We start from the raw sequence: 21,357 nt of genomic DNA, 5'->3' as shown, positions 1-21,357 counted from the left end.
ATGTGCACAAACAAACTCCAGAGCTTATTGCTCCAAATATTTTTGCTCCTGAGTGCGCCATTAGAACGTACATGCAGGAACAAATAACTCTGGAGTATATTCATCGACAACACACTGACCCTGGTTAGAACAGCCCCAGCTGGTAGCAGCCCAGGACTGCTCTGACCAGGCTCTATATGCTGCAGAATGACTGACGGGAACAAGGGTGCTTCAGTGCAGGGCTAGCCAACAGGTGCCCCCACTGAAGCACCCTCATGCCCCAGCCCGCCAGGGAGTGTCTACACGTACAGCTGTACACAAAAAAAAAATCCAGAGCAGGCTAATACTTTTACTTACTGTGCGGGCTGCCTCCCGATCCCATCCATGTTGCCATGTGCAAGCCGGGAGCGATATGTGGACCCATCTTTGCACACGCGGGCTGTGGCCAGCAGCCCGGGCACACGGGGTCAGAGGAAACCGTGCGGCGGCAAGGCACGCATGGGCTAGAATTAGTCACAGACGCGTAGTGGTTGATTCAAAGATTATTTACTTACACCCAAGATGGTCGCGGTGTAGGCTGGACAGTTTCCAGGTTCAGCTCCGCTTAAATCCTCGTTGGAGGACTACGACAAATTCGGTTCTTGGGCCCCGGAGTTGTTAAGGCACGGCGGGTTCGGCAATTTCCTTCCCACGGAGTTGTCGAAGCTCCGTGGGTTTGGTTCGGCTCTCTGGCCCCGGAGTTGTTAAGGCTCCGTGTGTTCGGATCTTGAGTATATAGGATAGAGATATGTCTAGGATTGCGCTCAGCGACGGGGAGAGGCCAGAGGCTGTTTAGACCTCTGTTGCCTTCTTAAGAAATGCGTTGGGTTCGTAAGGATCCACAGCGCTTAGAGATCTTCATGCTCTCCCTCTCGTACTCCAATTGCTTTCTCTCCAACTTGGGCGGAAACCACCCAAGCTCTTTATACGGCTAGCAAGATGTGTGCATAATTCAACACAAGCCAATAATGGGGCTCGAATTAACATACAAATGGCGGGAACTCCTTTGCACCGTGCATTTCCGAGATGCAAAAGAAATGCAACATGCACAGAAAGCTACAAATTTGGCGGGAAAATTCTCCGTTGCACCGGAGTTCTCCTCTGCAGCAGAGAACTCCACCGTGCAAAGAAGCTGCAATTTAACGGGAACATAATTCAGCAGTGCCGAAGCACACACAAACAAAAACTCACAACTTTGGGTTGTGACACTTACGTGTAGAGATGTTTACTAGCCCCTAAAAATGTCTCTAATCACCACACATAGAATACTTATCTATACATCTATATATGTACAACCCATTAACAAAAAGGTATATACAAACTGGAAGAAGGAAGACAGATAAAATAGTCAGGAGCCTATAAGAAATTACTTATAAGGAAAAATACATATTTCAGTATATTGGCCAAGTCTACACAAGATGCTAACTGCACAGTAGTCTAATAACACTGTGCAGTAGCTTAATACTACTGCGCAGTAGTGTATTAGCATGGTTTTTGCCTGGCATGCTACTGCACAGTAAGTGTCATTAAAAGACCCAGTAGCGCAAGTTACTGTGCATTGATTTAGTACTTAACCAAGAAATAAACTTAATGTGCAGTAACTACGGCACATTAATGAATGTGTAGACACACCCACTGTTGACCAGGCTTAAGAGGTGATGCATGAGTGCTATCAACAAATATTTGAAGGGTCTGAACACTCTTTAAAAGATTGCAAAGAATGAATTAGCATGATATGAGAGGTATCATTAGGAATAGTGGGATCAATTTACGAAAATCCAGGGGAAAAATGTCCTGAGAATAAGATGGATACAATTTTAGAATAGGCACTAAAGAGAAATGGTGAGAGTTTTGTCACTTAATACATTTAAATTAGACTTCAGAAGGTATGAGAAAAGGTACAGTGGGGAAAAATGTATGTTGGTCAGAAGATAAACCTAAATAGATTTTCCAATCAATGATGCCATTTTGGATGCTACAATGCCTAGAAAATTCAGAGAGATGTAGTTCAGCTCCTAAAAGCTTGTGCAATATATATATATATATATAGAGAGAGAGAGACCAAAATTTGTGTGTATATATGTGTGTGTGTATACACACACACACACACACACACACACACACACATATACCTATACACACACATATATATATAGTGCAATATATATATAAACACAAATTTTGGTCGGTCTATAATCTATCTGGAAAATTCAAACCACTATTCAAGCTTGAAAGCTCTGTTTCTGAAAAAGTTACTGTTACTGAAAAAGTTTAGTAGCTGGTAGAATAATACAGGCTAAAATGAGTAATCAAGTATCCTCTTTAGGATCCAAGTCCAGTTTAAGGTATGTACCATATTAAAATATGGCTGTCAATCCCCACCATGCTTTGGACCCCATACACATAAATCCAGGTACCAATAAGCAGTCTTAGGCAGTATGGTGACAACACTTATGAAGCCTTCTCCATGGTTATATCAGTGTCAGTGCTGACCTTCTGAGTACTCATCAAGCACCTGTATGGAGGTGAACCACTGAAAAAACATAGTGTGAGCTCATTTACCTCCCACCCAAAAGAGGTATGTCTGCACCCTTAATATTAAAATATTCCCCATGCACTGACAGCTTCTTACATATTTAACAAAACAAAGAAAGCCTCCCCGACATCCTGTGTTTAAAAATGACATTTCTAGCATCTCTAACAATAGGATAAGCTATTTTTGTGAGATTGTTTTCTTCTGAAGTGAAACTTTAGTGATAGCCCCAAGGTGTAGATGTGGGATTTAAATTTCAGGCATAAAGCCAAATTCATCTGAAGCTGAGTTTTCTTGGTCAAGGTTGGGCTTGTTTCTGTTCTAAGATTTTTCTTTTGTTACTGAAATCCTGCTCCAAGATGAGGTATATAAACTTTATGAAGGGGTCAGTACTACTAGACTCTTCACGATAGCCCTGCTCTCTGTTATTTTGAATCGGATTCCTTGATCATCTATAAAAACAAACTTAGATATGTATGCCTGGGGGAATATTTGTAATATAACATGAGTTATAGTTGGAGTAATGAGTAAAACATCCAGGATGTGGATGCCCTAAAACAAAAGTGTTCTCCACAGGTGCTAATCTAAGAAACAGGAAGCCTCCTGGCCCCTTTCCCTCTTTTTCCTCACATTGGGATCGTCTCGCTTTGTGCCTGAAGGATCATTTCCTTAAGGCACAGCCACCCTTCTTGGGCTCCCATCACTTCAAAACTCCTACTCTGCAGTGCATCCTTGACTAATTGCCTGACTTCATTGAAATCAGCTTTCCTAAAGTCTAGCACTTTCACCCTACTAGTTACCTTACCCACTCGACGTCTTATGAAGAATTCTATTATTAGGTGATCACTGTCCCCCAGATGACCACCGATCTGTAGGTCCCCTACCATGTCATCCCCTGTTGCCAATACCAGATCCAGTAAGGCATTCCCCCTAGTGGGACCATGTACCTCCTGTGTCAGGTGGAGGTCCTGTACACAGGATAGGAACCTGCGTGAACGGTGGGACTTTGCTGTCTGCATCTCCCAGCAGATGTCTGGGTAGTTTAGGTCGCTCATGACTACCACCTCCTTAGCTCTTATGATCTCCGAGAGCTGCCTCAGGAGCCCCGAATCTAGTTCTTCCGCTTGGTGTGGGGGTCTGTAGCAGACCCCTACCACCAAATCCCTTTCTCCTTGCCCCCCGTGTAACCTAACCCACAATCCTTCTACTTCTTGTGTAGATGCCCACAATCCTTCTACGTCTTGTGTAGATGCCCAATAGAAACAGGTTTCCCTCACTTTATGCAGGCTCAGTCTGTGCAAATTCACTCTAATGCAATGACCCTTTTTATACCAAAAATTCGTTATATGCGAGATAAATTCATTCTTACATGATCTGTGTGGTGGAAACCCACAGTCAGCTGCTTTGTGCGGTGCATAGTGAGAGCGATGTGCACTAAAATATAGTCTCCTGTGTGGATCTGTACTCCTCATTCGTTGTGTGAGACACGTGTTTCTGTGGTTGCCATCCCCATTATGATAGTGCCCTGCGCTTGTGTGTACTGTCTGCTGTTGGTGAGTACCAAAATTGTCCTGTAAAAGTGGTAGAAATGGGTCTGGGGGTCAGTACAGTCAAGGTCTTGGAATGTATCTCTATTTGTTACATTGTAAAGTGGGTTCCCTTTATGTGAATTCGAGTTCTGCGCCGTTTTCCAGGAGCACATGTACAGCATAAAATGAGGGAAACCTGTAGTTTCATTTCTCTTCTATAACACATGGGGTCAGGAGTTCAATTGGTAAGTTTTACTGTTCCATATCAGTCTTGCTAACAATCTTGACTGCTACATCTCACATCATAGCAGCCCATTAACTCCTCAGGGTCCAACAAATTTCTACTGTGATTTTAGCATTTATAGATAAAGAAAGACAACTATAACATTGAATTTCCACCTGCTTGATTATAGTCATGTAATTATAATAGGTGTATAATAGAGATTTATTGCCTGGTACAAATGGAGAATCCAATGCTCAGAAAATTGCCCAAGATTATCCAGAAAGCAAGTATCAGAAACATCTTTCATAGACGCATGTCATCTCTGTTGGACCAACATCCCTCTACTGGTTGACTTCAAGTCAAAACACTTTACTTTTCTCTCTCAGTTTCTCTTTAAGTATTGTACAACAGAGATAGCACACATACGCAAAGTGTGAACCTTTAAGACTATTTAGCTCCTGAGAAAAGAATAAAACTCAAAACTTAATTGTCTGTACCCAAGTACTTTAGTTCACTAGTTCATAAAATTCTCTTTTGTAGTCACCATCTCCCTTTTGAAAATTCAAACCTATGATATTTCTTTAACACAAATATCCAGATAGTATTTTGCACTTTTATAAATGCCCTCAAATCCGCAAACATTTACAGATCAGGCTCTGCTGTTTTTCTTTTCTTTTTCCTGGTTTTCACCCAAAATGTATTTCACACAGCTCTTACCTATACCAAGCTACTCATCCAGGACAAAATATGCTCCTGGGCAGATGACTGGAACAAGTTATATGTGCCATACAAATCCCACTGGTTTTCAATTTGAGGACTCAAGTGGAGCCTGTATTTGTGCCAGCCCTCAGCATAAGGAATGAGTTTTATCCTAAAGAAGGTCCATATGACTCCCTATACCCTGGCTTCTAGTAAAAACCATTGCACAGCTGTGGCTGCTACAAGTATGTACAGATGAGAAATTCCTCCACAGCTTTTAATCAGACAGGCCCAGACATTTGAAGGCATTTAAGCATAGCAAGAAGTCAGTGACTCAGGGTCTGTTCATACTATTTCTGCAGCACTCTCATGTTGTGCCCATACCTGCCAAACCTAGAAATGAGGTGACGCAGCCATTTGAAGGGTGACCCCCAAGATTTGTAGCTCCTGTGTATAGAAGTAGGCGAGTGGATGGGCTAGGCAGGCCCAAAAGATACACTCCTGGAAGCACTGTATAAATAGTATAGATGTACCTTGAAGTGCTTTCCTACCTAACGAGGGGGTGGGGGGAGAAATCAGTGAGAGATCAGAGCCAAATGACCTTAATTACTTTAAAAAATGGGATTTGGGTTCTTTAGTCACTTATGCCTTCCAACACTAAATAGGGCAAAGCCTAAACATATCTTTAAAAAAACCTGAGCTGTGGTACATGACCATCCTATATCTATGTTGGGCCCAGATAATTAAGTATTTGTTTAGATTAATGGCAACAGCACCACTTAATGCAATTAGACAACAATTTTCTTTTCTTTTTTTTAATGGAAAGGGATTTTGCAGCACTGACATTTAAAAACACACCATTCTAGAGAGATGACATTCTCCACTAAACTTCACAGAGCATAACACCTTTTAAAAGTTCTGGTTCAATAAATGTGTTTCCTTCAATATATCCCCCGCCATTCCTAGTGGAGAGATTTGCACCAAATAAAAAGCAAATCTCTGACAATGCAAAGCATTCAGAGTTGTTAGCTGCAGTTTTCCAGTGAGCATTTGACTGTTGATGTAGACCATCTGTGAGTTGTAAATCTGAATGTTAGCACAGACCATTTTCTAAGTTGTAGGTCAAATGCTATCACACTTCTCTGTTATCTGCTGCTTGTTAATATAAAACAAGTGCTCTTTGGTCATTGCTTTTTTTATTCCTTTCCTATCTGCAGCACTATAGAAGCAGTAAATTGATCCCTGTTGTCTGTGACATGGATAGTGTGCATGTTTAATACCTACTGGCAATTCTTATAAATCATACATACGGAAATCTTTGCTTTGAATTTTTGCTAAGAAAGGAAGAAGGTGATGATTTCAGCATGTTGCTTAAAAACTGTCCTGAAATATCTAACTATCCTATAATTTTATCACAGCATAAGTCCTGTGTATGTGCTTAATGGTTAGCCTGAACTGGAGCCTCATCTGTAGCCACACCACTTTCAAGCTAAGCAATGACAGGCTTGCTCAGCTTTTGAGCTAGAGGCCTGCAAACAAGTTGCACTGGTGTTTTAGTAAGTGGCACTCTTCCCTCTGGATTAATACATAAAAAATTAAGGTGGCATCATGGTGTTAAGGAGCTTTCTGCTACTAGAGTTCCTGTCCTTTCAGTCAGGCACAAATACAAGTTCATGCCTATAGCAATTGTCTCCAAAGTTCATAGATGATGCTAGCATGTCAGAATACTGGAAAAGTGAGGAATACATAAAATATTCTAGGAAAAGATTACAAACCTCTATAAATATGTTCTTGATAATTATATCCCGTGTAACCCTAGGTTTTTTTCTCTTAAGTAAAACTGTTTGTTCAATATTCATGGCACAGATAATGCTGCTAATCTGAGTAAGTCTGTACCAGACAGACACTGGCCTCCTAGCTGTAGATAATCAGTATTGAAGATACAATTTTAATTGAGAGCTTTAATTTTCTGATCCACTAAACAGAGGCCTGCCTCCAATTTTAACATTCTTGAATAGTTCACCACTATAGGCAAGATCCTTGGAAAAGAACTCTTTTGAAAGATGAGCCTCTCAAACTAGAATTTAGTCCTTGTTTTCCATCACCCTGCCCCCAACCCCAATCATTTCTCCCCTTGCCATTTTGATAATTGGGATTTTTTCTAAGTGAAGGGAAAATGGCCATCTTACTTTTTTAAAAGTCCAAGGGCCTGTTCCATCTATGAGTTATCTAATTGCTTTCTTAATCACTCTTCTTAAGTCCCTGACAAACACTTGCCTGTCCACTTTTGCAAAACGTCTTCATCTTCACTTTGGCTAAGTATAAACAGTCAAGAAGCTTGAGGTTGAATCCATTCAGTCTTTGCAGGTTAGTCTAAACTGCACAGATTAAATTGAACCAGAAGTGAACGGACATTTACCTTTGATTCAGAAAAGGCAGCTACATGCTTGCAGTGGCTCAGACCAGAAGCTGGGGAGCACTAGAGCACAGGTCTCTGGTGGTGTATTCACATCCTCTTCCTGCTGCCCCTGAGATCTCTGGGATTTGCAGTTCATAATTACAGTATCAGGACTCTGCAGGGTTGCTCATCACTTCCTCTTCCTGCTTCCAGGTGCCTCTGGGATTTGTAGTCCACCATTGCAGTCAGCAGTAAGTTTGAGTGGGAAAAAGGTGTTTAACCCTCATCCCTGGCCCCAGACCCCAGCCAGGGTTTGCCTTGGGGTGGGGGAGAGCAGCCCCGCGCCCCCATGGACTGGGCTGCACCCCCATCTGGGCTTGACCCCCCCAAACCATGTCAGCCAGCCCTCACTGTTCCAGCTAGGGAGCAGAGGGGCAGGGCCAGCCATGCTCTCTGGAGCTGACAACCCAGCCCAGGCGTGAAAAGCATACTGGGATGTTGGGGGACTCTGATTTAACTTGAACCAGGAAGGGGTCTGGGACAGTTTCATAAACTGGTTTGACCCAAATCAGTTAAGTCTGATACTACAATCAACCAGATTTATCTTAAAACAGTTTCAGCCATTTTGAAACTCATTTATGTTCACTGAGCTTCTGTTTTGTTACAGGTTTAAACCAGTTTCTGATCACTTAAACTGGTTTATATGTAACTTCTGTCCTTAGCCTTTGAGGATAAGTCCCACAAAGTGGCACAGAGAAACAGGAAGACCCACCCACCTTTTGCCTTAGTGGTTTTTCAGGAACTCAGGCAGGGTGAAGTAGGATCACTGTAAAGCCACATGTTAGGTGGAATAGGATCTGGCCCTAAGCCTTAGTGCCACATTCCAATTTGTGAAAATACAGTGAATCCTAGTACAAATTGGGGTTAACTCTATTGAAAACAGTTCCATTCTTTTGAAGAATCATAACTTCCAGTGCTGCAGCTTAAAAATCGCTTGATATTCAGCTTGCAGCTATGACAGACTTCTTATCCCACATGAAAACGAAAGCCTGTGAATATTTCTGACAAGGGTAGAATTTTTTCATCCATTTTGGTAACTTCAGAGACTTGCAAGTCCTCACTCATTTTCATTGTCCACAAGCATGTTTTATTGTAGCTGAAACAAAAACTAAAACTGTATAGTGTCACTTGAGGAAGAGACATGTGGCTGTAGAAAAACGGTAGATTATGGCACAAACAGATTCCATATATACAGAAGAACTTCAATAACTTACTGACTCTGGTAAAGTGTTCCATCACATCAGTACTTCAAGTCATGGGTATCAACGAACATATAGAAGATGATTTTGCCCTAACAAACTGCCTTTAAATTTGTTTTGTATTAAGAGTCAACATATCGTCACCAAGCAACGATTGATGATGAAGTTGTTTCCATGGAGATACTAGACACAGCTGGTCAGGTGAGTGAGGATGGGTTATACAGGAGAAAAAGGGTGCGTAATGATGAGTAAGATAAATGTGCCACACTTCTAGGGACTAAATTCAGAGACTCAACCCCCTGCCACCATTTGTCCTAGCTGCCAGACCAATCTGCTGCGCACGTCTATGCTAGAGCTTGCAAGTTGTGTCATCCAAAAGCCTAGTGGAGAAGAAGTGTGACCACTTTAAGAAGCTTTTATCCCCCATGTCTGAAGTGCAGCAAAGTGTAGCAGGTCCCCAAGATACGTCTTCTCAGGTGGAGCAATGTTTCTTTGCTGCTAAGGAGGATGCTGTTTTCACATCTGCAAGAACCAAATCCAGAATAAGTCTACCTGATTACAGCTCTGCAGAATCTAGCAGAAAAACACAAAATAAGCATTTTGGCATTTTGGTTCAGATTGAATTGAATTTTTCTTCCCAGTGTTTGGGTCTGGGATCAAACAAAAAAGATTTATTTGCATAGCCTGGCAAACAGCTATTGGCTACAATCAAATGATCATTTAGTTTTCTCTGTTTAAAAATGCCAAATTCTCTGATTTAACCCTTCCCCTCCCAATCTGTCTTTCCATGATTAAAAGTAAACGCCACTATATACATACGTAAGAGTTGAACACAATATTTTATTGATATATTTTAACAATTTTAAAGCAGTTTGGAAGCCTACCAGTGCTTCAACCATTATAATAAAATAAATTCTAAATACCTATATATTTCAGCATTTGATTTTGTTGTTTTTTTTTATCATGGAAAATTAGAACTCCCCCTGCCCGCTTTGCTCACCAGGATGTGGGTCCAGCAGTGGCTGTGTCGTTGTGTCCCCCTCTCCCCCCCGCTGCTTTGTGGCACTGATATGCCAGTTCTCCTCGCTCCCAAGCCATAGCCCCCCAGGCACTGTGGTCCTCCCTCCCTCCCCACAGTCCCTGTCTACCCCGCAACTTGCTCCCTCCCCACCCATTCACGGGCCCAGCTGTGGCTCTCTTGCTCACTGCTTTGAGGCTCTGAGAAGTGCCAGCGCCTGCTGTTCTGCTCCCTGCACCTGTGCCCAGGCCCCAGTGGTCCCCATGCCTTTCCTTGGAATCCCTTGGCTGGGCTCAGGGACTGGGCTGGGCCTGCTTCTGCCTGGGCAAGACCCTTCCCCTCCAGGCTGGCCTCCCCCTTCACAGGCTGCTCTAGTCTTTTCTACCTGGAGCATCCCACTGCCCCTCCATATCTCTCTGTCTCTCTCTGCCATACCCCTACCTGCTGCCACCCCCAAGCCATCAAATACACAGACTTTGCTGCCACTTCAATCCACCCCTTGCCCATCACCCCCCCCCCACTACCACCTCCACCCTAGCCCATCACCTCCCCCTGCCCCCAAGTGGTTCCTGGGACCAGGAGCCCGCCCAGGCCGGGGCCACATGTCCCAGCAAGCATGGGGCTGGACTGCAGTGCAGCAGATGCTGGTGTGGTTAGGCCTTCTGCTGGCTGGTCCTGTCCCATCTTGTGGCTGGGCATGCAGGGACCGCACTTCCCCTCTGGGGCTGGTCTGCCTAGTGGGGTCCTGGGCTGGGCAGGGTGGCATGCAGGCTGGCTGTGCCACTCCTCCCCTCCCCACATCCCATGACCCCTGCCACTGCCTCCAGCACTAGCCCCAGTGGAAACACCAGCAGCCACTGCAGCCACAGGATGTGGTGTGGCGGCTGTGGGGCAGCAGCCGCCAGCACAAAGGATAGGCAGCAGTCACCCCTAACGCCTGGGCTCTGGTCCCTGCCCTGGCTGGGCAGCACTTCCAGCCTCAACCTAAGCTCCCAACCTGCCCTGAGGGCACCCAGCCTGGTGGACAAGGGTGCAAGCATGCACTCCCTCCTGCACTGTGCCACCACCGCCACCACTGTCCCAGCTGGGCAGTGCCTCCAGCCCCAACATGAGCCTAGTCATGACAAGCCATGGTGGGACAAGTCTGCTCTCATCCCAGTCCTGGCCCATGGCATGGGACAGAGTGATCACTGCCCACACACCCCTTCCCTGTCCCCTGCCCATCCTGCTGGCTCTATACACAGGCCTGGATTCTCCCGGCAGTGTGATCCTCACCTATCCCACTGGGGCCCCAGCCCCGAAAAGCCCTCCTTGCTCCAAAGGCCATAGGAGGGAAAGTGAGTCTGACCCAGCCCTGGCTGACTCACTCTTAGGCCTTGCCCCCGCCCCCTCCAGACAGGGTTTAGGGTTTCCCATCCTGCTCTTGCAGGATGGAAGTCTGCCAGCTTGCAGAGAGCTACTTGCAAAAAGGGAAACTCACATTTTTCTCCTTTAAAAGGGGAAAATCCACATTTTTCCATGGGAAATGGGAAACTTGGATCCCTGCTGATCATACACTACGGTCAGCAGCACATGGCTGCACCACAGTTAAGTTGTACCAGCCTTCATATAAATATGAGTTAGCAAGCTACATCTGCTCAAAGACAGAGTAGATTCTGCCTACCCTTGGTCATCTTTAAATCATTGCCAGGCTACAGTAGGTTCTTACACAATCTACTAGTGAACAATTCCACTCACTAGTGAACAGTTCTTAAAACCTGACTTTACACTGCCTTTTGCTGTCTTCTGCATTTCTGGAAGAGTGGGCATACCTGCCATGAAATCACAAGAGCTGTGATTTATACCCATTTGTGCAAGGTATATGCAGCTTGTACAGCCATTGAGAACTAGACTTGTGGGAAGTACATTCTCCTGAGGGAATTTTATTTGTTTCTCAAGCTGCATTCAGTTGTTATATGGACTTTAACCTAAAACTCTTGTCGTTCTTTTTGAACAGGAGGATGCTATTCAGAAAGAAGGACATGTACGATGGGGTGAAGGTTTTGTGCTGGTCTATGACATCACTGACAGGGGCAGCTTTGAGGAAGTGCTGCCACTGAAAAACTTGCTGGATGAAGTTAAAAAGCCCAAAAACGTTACTCTCATCCTAGTGGGAAACAAAGCTGACCTGGATCATTCCAGGCAGGTCAGCACAGAGGAGGGTGAAAAGCTGGCCACAGAACTAGCATGCGCTTTTTATGAGTGCTCTGCTTGCACTGGTGAAGGCAACATCATGGAAGCCTTCTATGAGCTCTGCCGTGAGGTGCGACGTCGGAAGATGGTTCAGGGCAAGACTCGGAGACGGAGCTCCACCACCCATGTCAAGCAGGCCATTAACAAGATGCTGACCAAAATCAGCAGCTAAGAGAGTGGTGTTAAAGTAGCAAAATGTTACAGAGCAGTTTGGTTTGGAGTTGGGAGGAGGCAGCCAGATCACATGATTGATGCTTTATTTTTTAATGGGGAAACAAAGAGAAAACAACGCACAATTTCCTTTTTGAGTAACATAAGCCTAGATTTTTTTCTAGCCTTAAATGATTTATAGTGTTTGTGTCCACTCTACGTTATTTCTGTCCAACATCAAAGAGATATTCTAAAGGACTGGATGACTCAGGGGATGAGTAATGAGACAGCACCTTATGGCTCTAGGTTGCTGACTCAAGTAGAACCCAGATTGTATGAAACAGAGTCATTATCATTCAAGAGCTTTCCAGTAGTCTATGGAAACTAAGTCTCCATCTAGCCACGGTCATCACAATTGGATTTCTCAACAGAGACCAAGGACCCAAATGCAAAAATGCACTTGCAGATTGCGGCATTGTACTCCCTATAGATGGAGAAAATCAGTCTCCAAAATTGCTAACAGGACACCCTTTACCAGCACTAAGTTGACACAGTTTCTATTGTAACAAACCCATTTTTTTCCAGCTCTAATACTAGTGCCTACACTCTTATGTATGTATTTAATATAGTAAATGTGTCGCATGCCAGATGAAGATTATCAGTGATGGATGGATTTCAGTGAGTCTGAAGTTCATCTGCTTTTCCAGGTGTCTTAGAGCTGCAGAATTGGGCAGGAAATAGTACATAAACAACATTTCCAATGACATTTTAGTATTTCCACCCCCAAGAACAGAAATGAGTGTGCGGGGGGCAGGCAGGGGTGGAAATCAAACTCTAAGATAGACAAAACATAAATCAATCAATTCAGTAGTAGTTTAGATTAAGTTTTAATTTTGCCCTCATTTAATTAAAAATGGATCGTTTTTTTCTAGCTTAGACTAAATATGGGCCTCAAAGTTTGGGAAGGATAAAGATTCCAAATCTAAACCTGTATGCACCTAAAGTAAACTGACCTTTCTATTACAAAAGCTTCCTAAGCAGTCAAATGTTTAAAAATCAGTTGGACTTTTTCTTGCTTGAGCCTATGTCTTGTTTAAACCATTACAGAAGAAGTTTTTATGCTTTTGTGATGTTTTTGTGGGATACTAAGTTGCATATGCATTTGATTCAATATTTGTGATTGAGGTAGAACGTTCCCCTTTTCTTTTTTCCTTCTCTACCTGTCATTTGAGCAAACTGTCAGATTTACCTGTACCTTACTGACTTAGTGGCTGCATTTCTGAGGCCTTCCTCCAAGAAAAGGTATACAGGAGCACAGGTTAGGGAGTACTGTAAGTGTTTTCAGATTATAGTCCTTTCTTAGGATTTGTTTCATACTTTGTGCAGCTAAGAATGGTTTCAAGACTGGCATCATGCAGAGCAGCTTCTAGTAGGATGAGAGCACAAATGGAAATATTAGAAACTCTTTTTTGATGACCAATACACTTCTATGCAACATTCAGTTTTATTCTCCACTGCTTTGCACTTGTCAGTTATTTATGCCTGTACAAAACCAGTGCAAAATGGGTATAAAACATTACTACAGTTGCAGGCAGGTAGGGATATTTGATTTGTCTGCACTTTAGAGAGGTATGAATAGGCATATAAGGTGCAATGTTGTGTATGTCTGGCCCACCATACTCACATGAGCGGGGATGCAGGAGTCCTTAAGCTGTTTCTAAACCACAACCATTAAGGGGACTCTGTTAAATTTTTTTCTGTGTGTCACTGGCTGAGTACAGTCAATCAAAAAGCCCAAGGCTGAATCAATTCAATCTTTGCAGGTTAGTCTAACCTGTGTAGATTGAACCAATAAGCAAGCGAACAGACATTCTCTCTTGATTCCAGAAATGCAGCCACATGCCTGCAGTGGCTCCGGCCAAAAAGGCGGGGGTGGCAGGACGTTAGAGTATGCCTCCCTGTTCGTCTGGAGCAGACAGCTTGGGCCAAGGCTTGCCCACCCACTCTGTGAGGGGGAGTTTGTGGGGAGGTGCAAAGCATCCTGGGATACTGGGGGACTGAGAGTTAACTTGAATCTGCAGGGGATCTGGGATAGAAGTTCAATAAATCAGTTTAACCTAACTCAGTTAAGTCTGATACTACATCCATCCAGGTTTCTCTTAAACTGGTTTTGGCCATTTTGAAAGCGGTTTATGTGCACTGAACTTCTGTTGTGTTACAGATTTCAACTGGCTTCTGATCACTTATACCATTTTGTGTGTAACTTCTGTCCCTAGCTATTAAGTCTCTGAGATGAGAGACATTGAAGGAATTCACATTCAAATGTCTTTTAAAGCTACTTATGCTAATTGCTTATTTTCTAAACTTGATCCAGTTCAGAGAGTGAAATTAGACTGTATAAGCTGGAATTAGTTTTTATTCTCTGATTCTCTACTCTGGCACATGTAACTGTATTTAAGTTGCAAGTTTCACAGTTTCATAGTTGCTAGGGTCAGAAGGGACCTGAGTAGATTATCAAATCCGACTCCCTGCCATGGCAGGAAAGAGTACTGTGGTCAAACGATACCGGCAAGGTGTTCATCCAGCCTCCTCTTAAAGACCCCCAGGGTAGGAGCCAGCACCACTTCTCTTGGAAGTTGGTTCCAGATCCTAGCCACCCTGACTGTGAAGTAGCGCCTCCTGATGTCTAGTCTGAATCTACCCTCTGCCAGCTTGTGACTGTTATTTCTTGTCACTCCTGGGAGTGCTGGGGGGAACAGGGACTCCCCCAATGCCTGCTGGTCCCCTCTGACTAGTTTGTAACAGGCCACTAGATCCCCTCTCAGACTTCTCTTGTGGAGGCTGAACAGGTTCAGGTCCCGTAGCCTCTCGTCGTAGGGCCTGCCCTGCTGCCCCCTGATCATGTGGGTGGCCCTCATCTGGCCCCTCTCCATGTTGTCCACATCCCTCCTGAAGTGCAGTGCCCAGAACTGGATGCAGTACTTCAACTGCGGCCTGACCAGTGTTGCATAGAGGGGGAGGATCACCTCCTTGGACCTGCTTGAGATGCATCTGTGGATGCATGACAAGGTGCAGTTGGCCTTCCTGACCGTGTTCCCACATTGTCACAGTGAAAGTGTTGCAGTGAAATCATTAAAGTGTAATACAAGTTAGAAGTCACAGGCAATACATCATCTTGTCCTTCAACAGATCTGCCCCCAAATTATAGCAGTCAGATCACTCCACCAATCTTCCCCACCTCCAGCAAAAATCAGGTTTTGCCCTTTTCACTCCTGTTAATACTGGAGGTATAAGAAAGTGAGTGGATTCTTGACTGATTCAGGCATCAGCAGCTGTTTGTTGGTGCACTGATCTTGAAAATGCATATGATTAACTTAACATGCAAGTGTTTGCAAGTTCCAGACCTAAGTTCATCCAATTATTGTTAATATTCATGATGTTGCAGCAACCACAAAAATGTACCTTGCCTTTAGATTCTAGGATAACAGTTAGGGAAAAATAATAATTTTCCCTTGTGCACCGAGGAGGTTTGATTTAAAGTTCAATAAAATAATAATAAGGAATGCTGTAGCGCTTTCTGTGTAGATTCACTTTACAAATCGGAATGGCACTAAAAGAAAGTTAGTATTGACTTTGCAAAAAAATGATGTCAATGCTTATTTATTAGAAGATGTTGAAACTAAAGAAAGGCTATGCTAACTTAAGTGTCCATTTAGAAATGTAGCTTTCCTTGTACTTTACCTTGAGGAAGTCACATCCTTCTGACAACACAGTATGGTAGGCAAACACATCTTAATTGTTGCATAGAGGCCTTCTACAAAAGTATGACTTTTATTTGCAAATATTACATTCAGAGAAAACTGTAGATGACATGGCCAAAAGGAGAAAGACAATTTTGTGATATTGGTTTCTCTCACTACTTTGTTTTTAAATTAAAAGCTCTTTTGGGGAGTGGCTTGTTTGTATTTTTCTTCTCTGTTTAAGGGACAGAATGTTATGCCAATTATAAAGCAACATATTATATAGTATCTATAATATACTATATAGTATAGTATAATTCAGCTAATTTTACTGCTTCTCAAGTTGTTTCAATATATATTTTGGTTGTGCTACAAAACGTTTTCTATTTCTATAATATGTCAGACAGGCAGAAAATGCCAAAGTGTTGAAAGGCCTGAAAAGGATTGCCTCAGGCCTCTCAGGAAAACAGGGACAGATTAACACTTTAATATGTATTTTTATTGATATTTTTAAACACTTGCATCATTTTTCCTCTTTGATGACTTTAACTGTTCTGAATGGCATATCTTGCACCGAGCACCTAGGTATTAATAGATCTAATAGCATTTAAAATTAAATTGGTGGCTTATATCAGGCAATTCATAGCTGATCAAAAGTATTAGCATAATTTCAGCGACCTGCATGGAATGGATTGGTAAAGTTGTATATGAACCTTATCCAGATATATAAAAGATAGATTGGGCCAGACTATGAAGTCTGGGAGTGAAATCTTAGTCCAACAAGTCAATTGTAACTTTGCCAGTGACTTCATTGGAGCTAGTATTTCAGAACACCTGACTGTCCCCAAATTTCAGTCCTCTAACTATCAGTCTTAGGGCACTGTTCGTCAGCACTACAGTATGTAATGATTGAAGTGGGAAATAGAGTTAAATACTGTGTCTTACAACCCTAATCTGTTTTTCTTGCAAATGAAGTAAATTCATATTATAAAGAAGAAATGGGAAAATTACTATTGTTTTATTGGAAACTGTTGTTTCCAAGAGATCCCAGGACACAGCAAGGAGATTTAATATGGTCAGACACATACGACAGGTCCTAGGCTATAGCTGACATACATCTGCGAAGTTGAAGGGCAAGATGGGTGTGCATGTGATGGAAAGAGGATCTAAACCTACTTAGTCTTTTCCTTAAACCTCAGGCCAACTAGATGGCTTTAAGGTACACTGAGCTTCCCAAGGGTGGCATAGAACTTCCATAGTCATCTGAGAACTTGGTCAAAACAGCCTCTGAATATTAGGTGCCATTGAAGCAGTGTGAAGCAGCCATGTAGAGTGAAGGATCAGGTCCTTAAACTCTAATCCCTCCCCCCGCATCAGTAATTATTCAAAAAATATTACCTACAAAATAAAAAGCCACAACCTTCAGCTTTGGAGGGGAAAAGATCCTAAAGGTGACATATATGTAGGGTTTTCTATTTACATATCTTTAAAAAAGAAAAGAAAAAAAAGCATTTGTGAAGATATAGAGGCTTTAATTCAACAAATATTGCTTGGCAGCTTTGTGTAGCTGACTTCATTTTCTTTGAGAAAGTAAATCTATAATAAAAACAGTGTCATTTTAGAAACTCTGATGTTATGTGCTTTATTTCTATTATGAATGCCAGGCAATAATTGCAATGTAGTTAAAGAAGATACAGTACAAGGGCTTAACATTCACAGCCTCTTGCTTTGCTATTTCCTTAAAAAAGAAAGTAGAATGTGGAGTTCAGTCTTGTTTGTAGGGGACCCACGTCAACATCACAGAAGTGATTCTTAAAACTTGCATCAAGGGCAATTTAAAACTAAATTCAAGGGCTAAATTCATCTTTGGTGTAAATACATTGATTTCAGTAGGCTTATATCAAGGATTCATCAAACCACTTATTAGCAGTCCCTGTGGTGTCAAAGAAAGAGTGGGACATTGATGAGGTCACTAACTTCTCCCCTTCATCTTGGAACTGATCCCTCCAGTTTGTGCAAGCATATTGGCTGTGTCCAGACGAGCATGGCCATGCAATATGTGGCACCGCAGATGGATCTGCAGCACTACACACCACACATTCAGGTTCTCTCCATGCTGCTACCTTGCAGTGCTGGTTTTTTTTTTTAGAAAAAAAGTGGGGTGGCACATGTGGCAGTAGCACGTGCTGCCCAAAACCAGAGCCTGGCTGCCCAAAGCCACACTCGAGCTCCCGGCCAGGTTCCCAGCTGCAGATGATCTTGTGGTTAAAATCCAGGATCTCTGTCTAGAGACCTGGATTTGGCCCAGACCTCACAACAGAATTTTTGTATGACCTCAAGTGAACCTAACATACTAAGAGGTACAGTTCATTATTTCACACTCAATTCATTAATACATATAAAACTGTTTGCATTTGCTATAACAAGGTTTAATCCTGGATTTCAAACTAAATTGTTGCAAATGTATTATTTGTATTTCCATTCAAATATATTTATCCAGGAACAAGAATTATGAGCCACATCTTCACATCCATGTAAGGAAACATTTAAAGTTCAAAACTGCCATGGCTTTATCCATCATCACTCAGTTCATTAAACAGGTCTGATAAGGTTGGACAGTAGAACTGCAATCTACCTACAGGCCTAATTCCAAATTGCATATTCTGCCATACTTTTAATGTTGGTAAATGGTAAAAATCCTAAGGAAGTGTATTCAAAAGGAATTAGTAGAAAGTAATTTCAAACTAACCTGTATCCAGGGTTCAACTCCCATTGGATTGGGTGGGAATTTTGACTGAAAAAAGATTGCAGGATTTGGCACACGAGCATTATAATTTACTGATTGTTGTATTGGTATGCTGCCACACTGCCCAAAAATGCAATTAGAAAGATAAACATGCATGACTGTATTTCTTTGGGTTTGATTTGTAATAATATTGTTACAAAGAAAACTAATATTTTTATTAAGAGCGATCACACAGGGCTGGAATTTGTAATTAATATCTGGCTTATAAACTTGGTGTCCAAGTTTTAATTTCAGTGTGGAAATATAGCTTCTGGGTGTTTAATATATGAATACTAGTTTCTACCAAGCTATGAGAAATGGCCATTCCTAAATAATTTGAAGCAGCTTGCCAAGTATATTATTCTGACTCCATGGTCTACAGAACAAACTATGAGCATATAATACCTATTATAGAGTTTTGTCAGGCAATCTAAAAAAATTAGGCAATGTCCATAAGTACATTACAATATGCATTATATATTTTGTAGCAAAAAGCCCCCACAATCATGAATCAGCTCCAAAATTAGCTATATTTTGATCCTAAAGCAACATCCCTCTCCCAGGTTCAAGAAGCGCAAAACTCAGGATCCTCAGAACCAAGAGAACAGGCATCTACCACTTCAGCTAAGAGTAACTCAATCTTCTGGAATTAGTAAAAGGCCCGTGTCCATTATGTGAGCCAGCCATATGTTGAGAGACAATCTCTTGGGTTAGGAACAGATGTTGTATTTGCCCTGAGACAACCTGTGTCTACATTTGCCCTGAAACAGAAATGTCCCAGGATTGGCATGTATACACAATGCCTTTCCAATCAGGGTTAAATGAGCAGCTGAATGCACTGCTGCTTTTCTGCTGCTGATTTAATGATCCAGTCTTGAGATAACCATTCAGATGTACTTCACGATGTCCAAGACATACTCTTACACATGCAGCAGTGTAGGGACACAGCCAGGAGCCTGGGGCAAAGCAAAAAGTAGTGCTTTCCAATTCACACTCGCAAACATGCTGCTGCCAGTAGCAACTGCTTTTTTTTTCACACACACACCCGCTTTCTTCCACTATCCAAGTCAGTACCTAGAGTGGTTATCCCTATCACCTCTCTCTAGCTATGCCACCGATCCCACAAACTGTTTCAGGGTTTGTCCCAGGATAAAGTGGTGTATCCCAGGACCAATACAACACCTTTTACAGCCTCTGTTTCCTATACACCTAAACCCACAGCCACCTAGTGTGTTACACTGACATCTCAAATTTTCAAAGATACAAGGACTCACTCACTCAGAGAGGTGATTGGTCAGCTCTTCTGAAAATCAGGCCCTTATAATTTCAAGTTCAGGTTCATCTTAGATAAAGAAAAAAAATATATAAAATATTTGCTTTGGTCAGTCGTTGGAAGTTCATTCAAAAATCCAAAAATTGAGATGTGGGTAGATTAATGAGTTGAGCTCCACAGCATCTCTAAGAAAAACAGGAATCTTTATAAGTACCTTTTTAGGGATAAGGAAATGTAGGGGAGGGGACATAAAAATGGAATATGACATGTCCAAACCAACTCCAGAAGCATGTGGCAGAGCCAGAAATCAAACAAATCTGCTCAAATTTGTGCTTCAGCAAAACCCTGTATCCTTCACCCAGGTTATCAGAAACATATATAAAACTCCAGGTTCTACAGAACTGTGCTGAAAAATCTCAGAAATTGGTAGATCTCAGAGACTGGTATTTTTAGCAGACGTTCTGCTCCTAGCATATGGTGCATACATGCATATGTAGCTGAATTCACAAGGGGGACTTTCAGGTGCCTAAGAGCCTAGTGGAATTCCCAACCCTAAGTTAAGCATCCAGGATACACTATATAAGAATTAGACACCTGGGCTAGGGACAGACATTACACATAAACCGGTTTAAGTGATCAGAAACTGGTTTAAACCTTTAACAGAACAGATGTTCAGTGCACATAAACCAGCTTTAAAATGGCTGACACCAGTTTGAGATAAACCTGGTTGAATGTAGTATCATATTTAACTGATTTGGGTCAAACTGGTTTATGCAATGTCTGCCCCAGACCTTTTGCTCATTTAAGATAAACCAGACACCCCCAGCATCCCAGCATGCTCTCTGAGCTGGGTGGGGCTCTCTGTTCCACAGGAGAGCTGGCCCCTCCCCTCTGCTCCCTGGCCAAAGCTCCAGTAGAGACTTGCAGGTACAGCAGGGTTTGCTGGCTTCCCTGTGCCCTGCTCCCCCCTCACCACACACTGCTTACGCAGAAATCCTTTCCTCCTCTCTCCCACAGCACAGACTGTAATCAGCATGTGGTATGCTAGCTAAAGCTGTGTAAGGCAGATAGGACAGTGCTTTTGGAGGTAATCAACAACTCAGATGGTAATGTCCATGCATTCCTTCCTTTGGAAAAAAAGCTGTTTACCAATGAGTTATAAAATTAGCACATATTCTGGAGGTCTGGCTGGTTGGAGCTTTTTATGGCATGATAGGTACTTTGCACACGTAGCTGGTCTGAGTTTCACTGTGCCGTTAACCAGGTTATTGTACAATAGATGTAACATGTAGGGGGGCCTCAGAAGCCAGCTGCTTAAACTGGCCAGTATGATATTCTGGGGGGACATGTTTATGTTTCAAAACAGTAAGGCTCCTATTTCTGAAGGGAGGTACCTCTATCCATTTAGAATTCACCATTGTGACCTATCTTCTAGAATTAGGAATCTAAATTAGGTCAAACATTTCTTTTTCTCCAAAAGCTAGCATTCCCCTCATATGT

General features: G+C 42.5%; 1 protein-coding gene across 2 annotated transcripts in view; it reads left to right on the top strand.

Annotated features, from left to right (window-relative positions):
- Window positions 1–14,141, top strand: part of RERG (RAS like estrogen regulated growth inhibitor) — a 168,946-nt gene extending 154,805 nt beyond the window's left edge. For both annotated transcript variants that reach the window (XM_006030859.3, XM_025212533.1), the window contains exons 4-5: window positions 8,787–8,860; window positions 11,674–14,141. In XM_006030859.3, the coding sequence (XP_006030921.1) occupies window positions 8,787–8,860; window positions 11,674–12,081 (482 nt within the window). In that variant the 3' untranslated portion in view covers window positions 12,082–14,141. The remainder of the gene's footprint in view (window positions 1–8,786; window positions 8,861–11,673) is intronic.
- The last annotated feature ends 7,216 nt before the right edge of the window (window positions 14,142–21,357 follow it).

This window comes from Alligator sinensis, unplaced genomic scaffold (genome assembly GCF_000455745.1).
Source record: "Alligator sinensis unplaced genomic scaffold, ASM45574v1 scaffold498_1, whole genome shotgun sequence".
NCBI lineage: Eukaryota > Metazoa > Chordata > Crocodylia > Alligatoridae > Alligator > Alligator sinensis.
The sequence above is the reverse complement of the archived record's forward strand: the minus strand, read 5'-3'. Positions and strand labels throughout refer to the sequence as shown.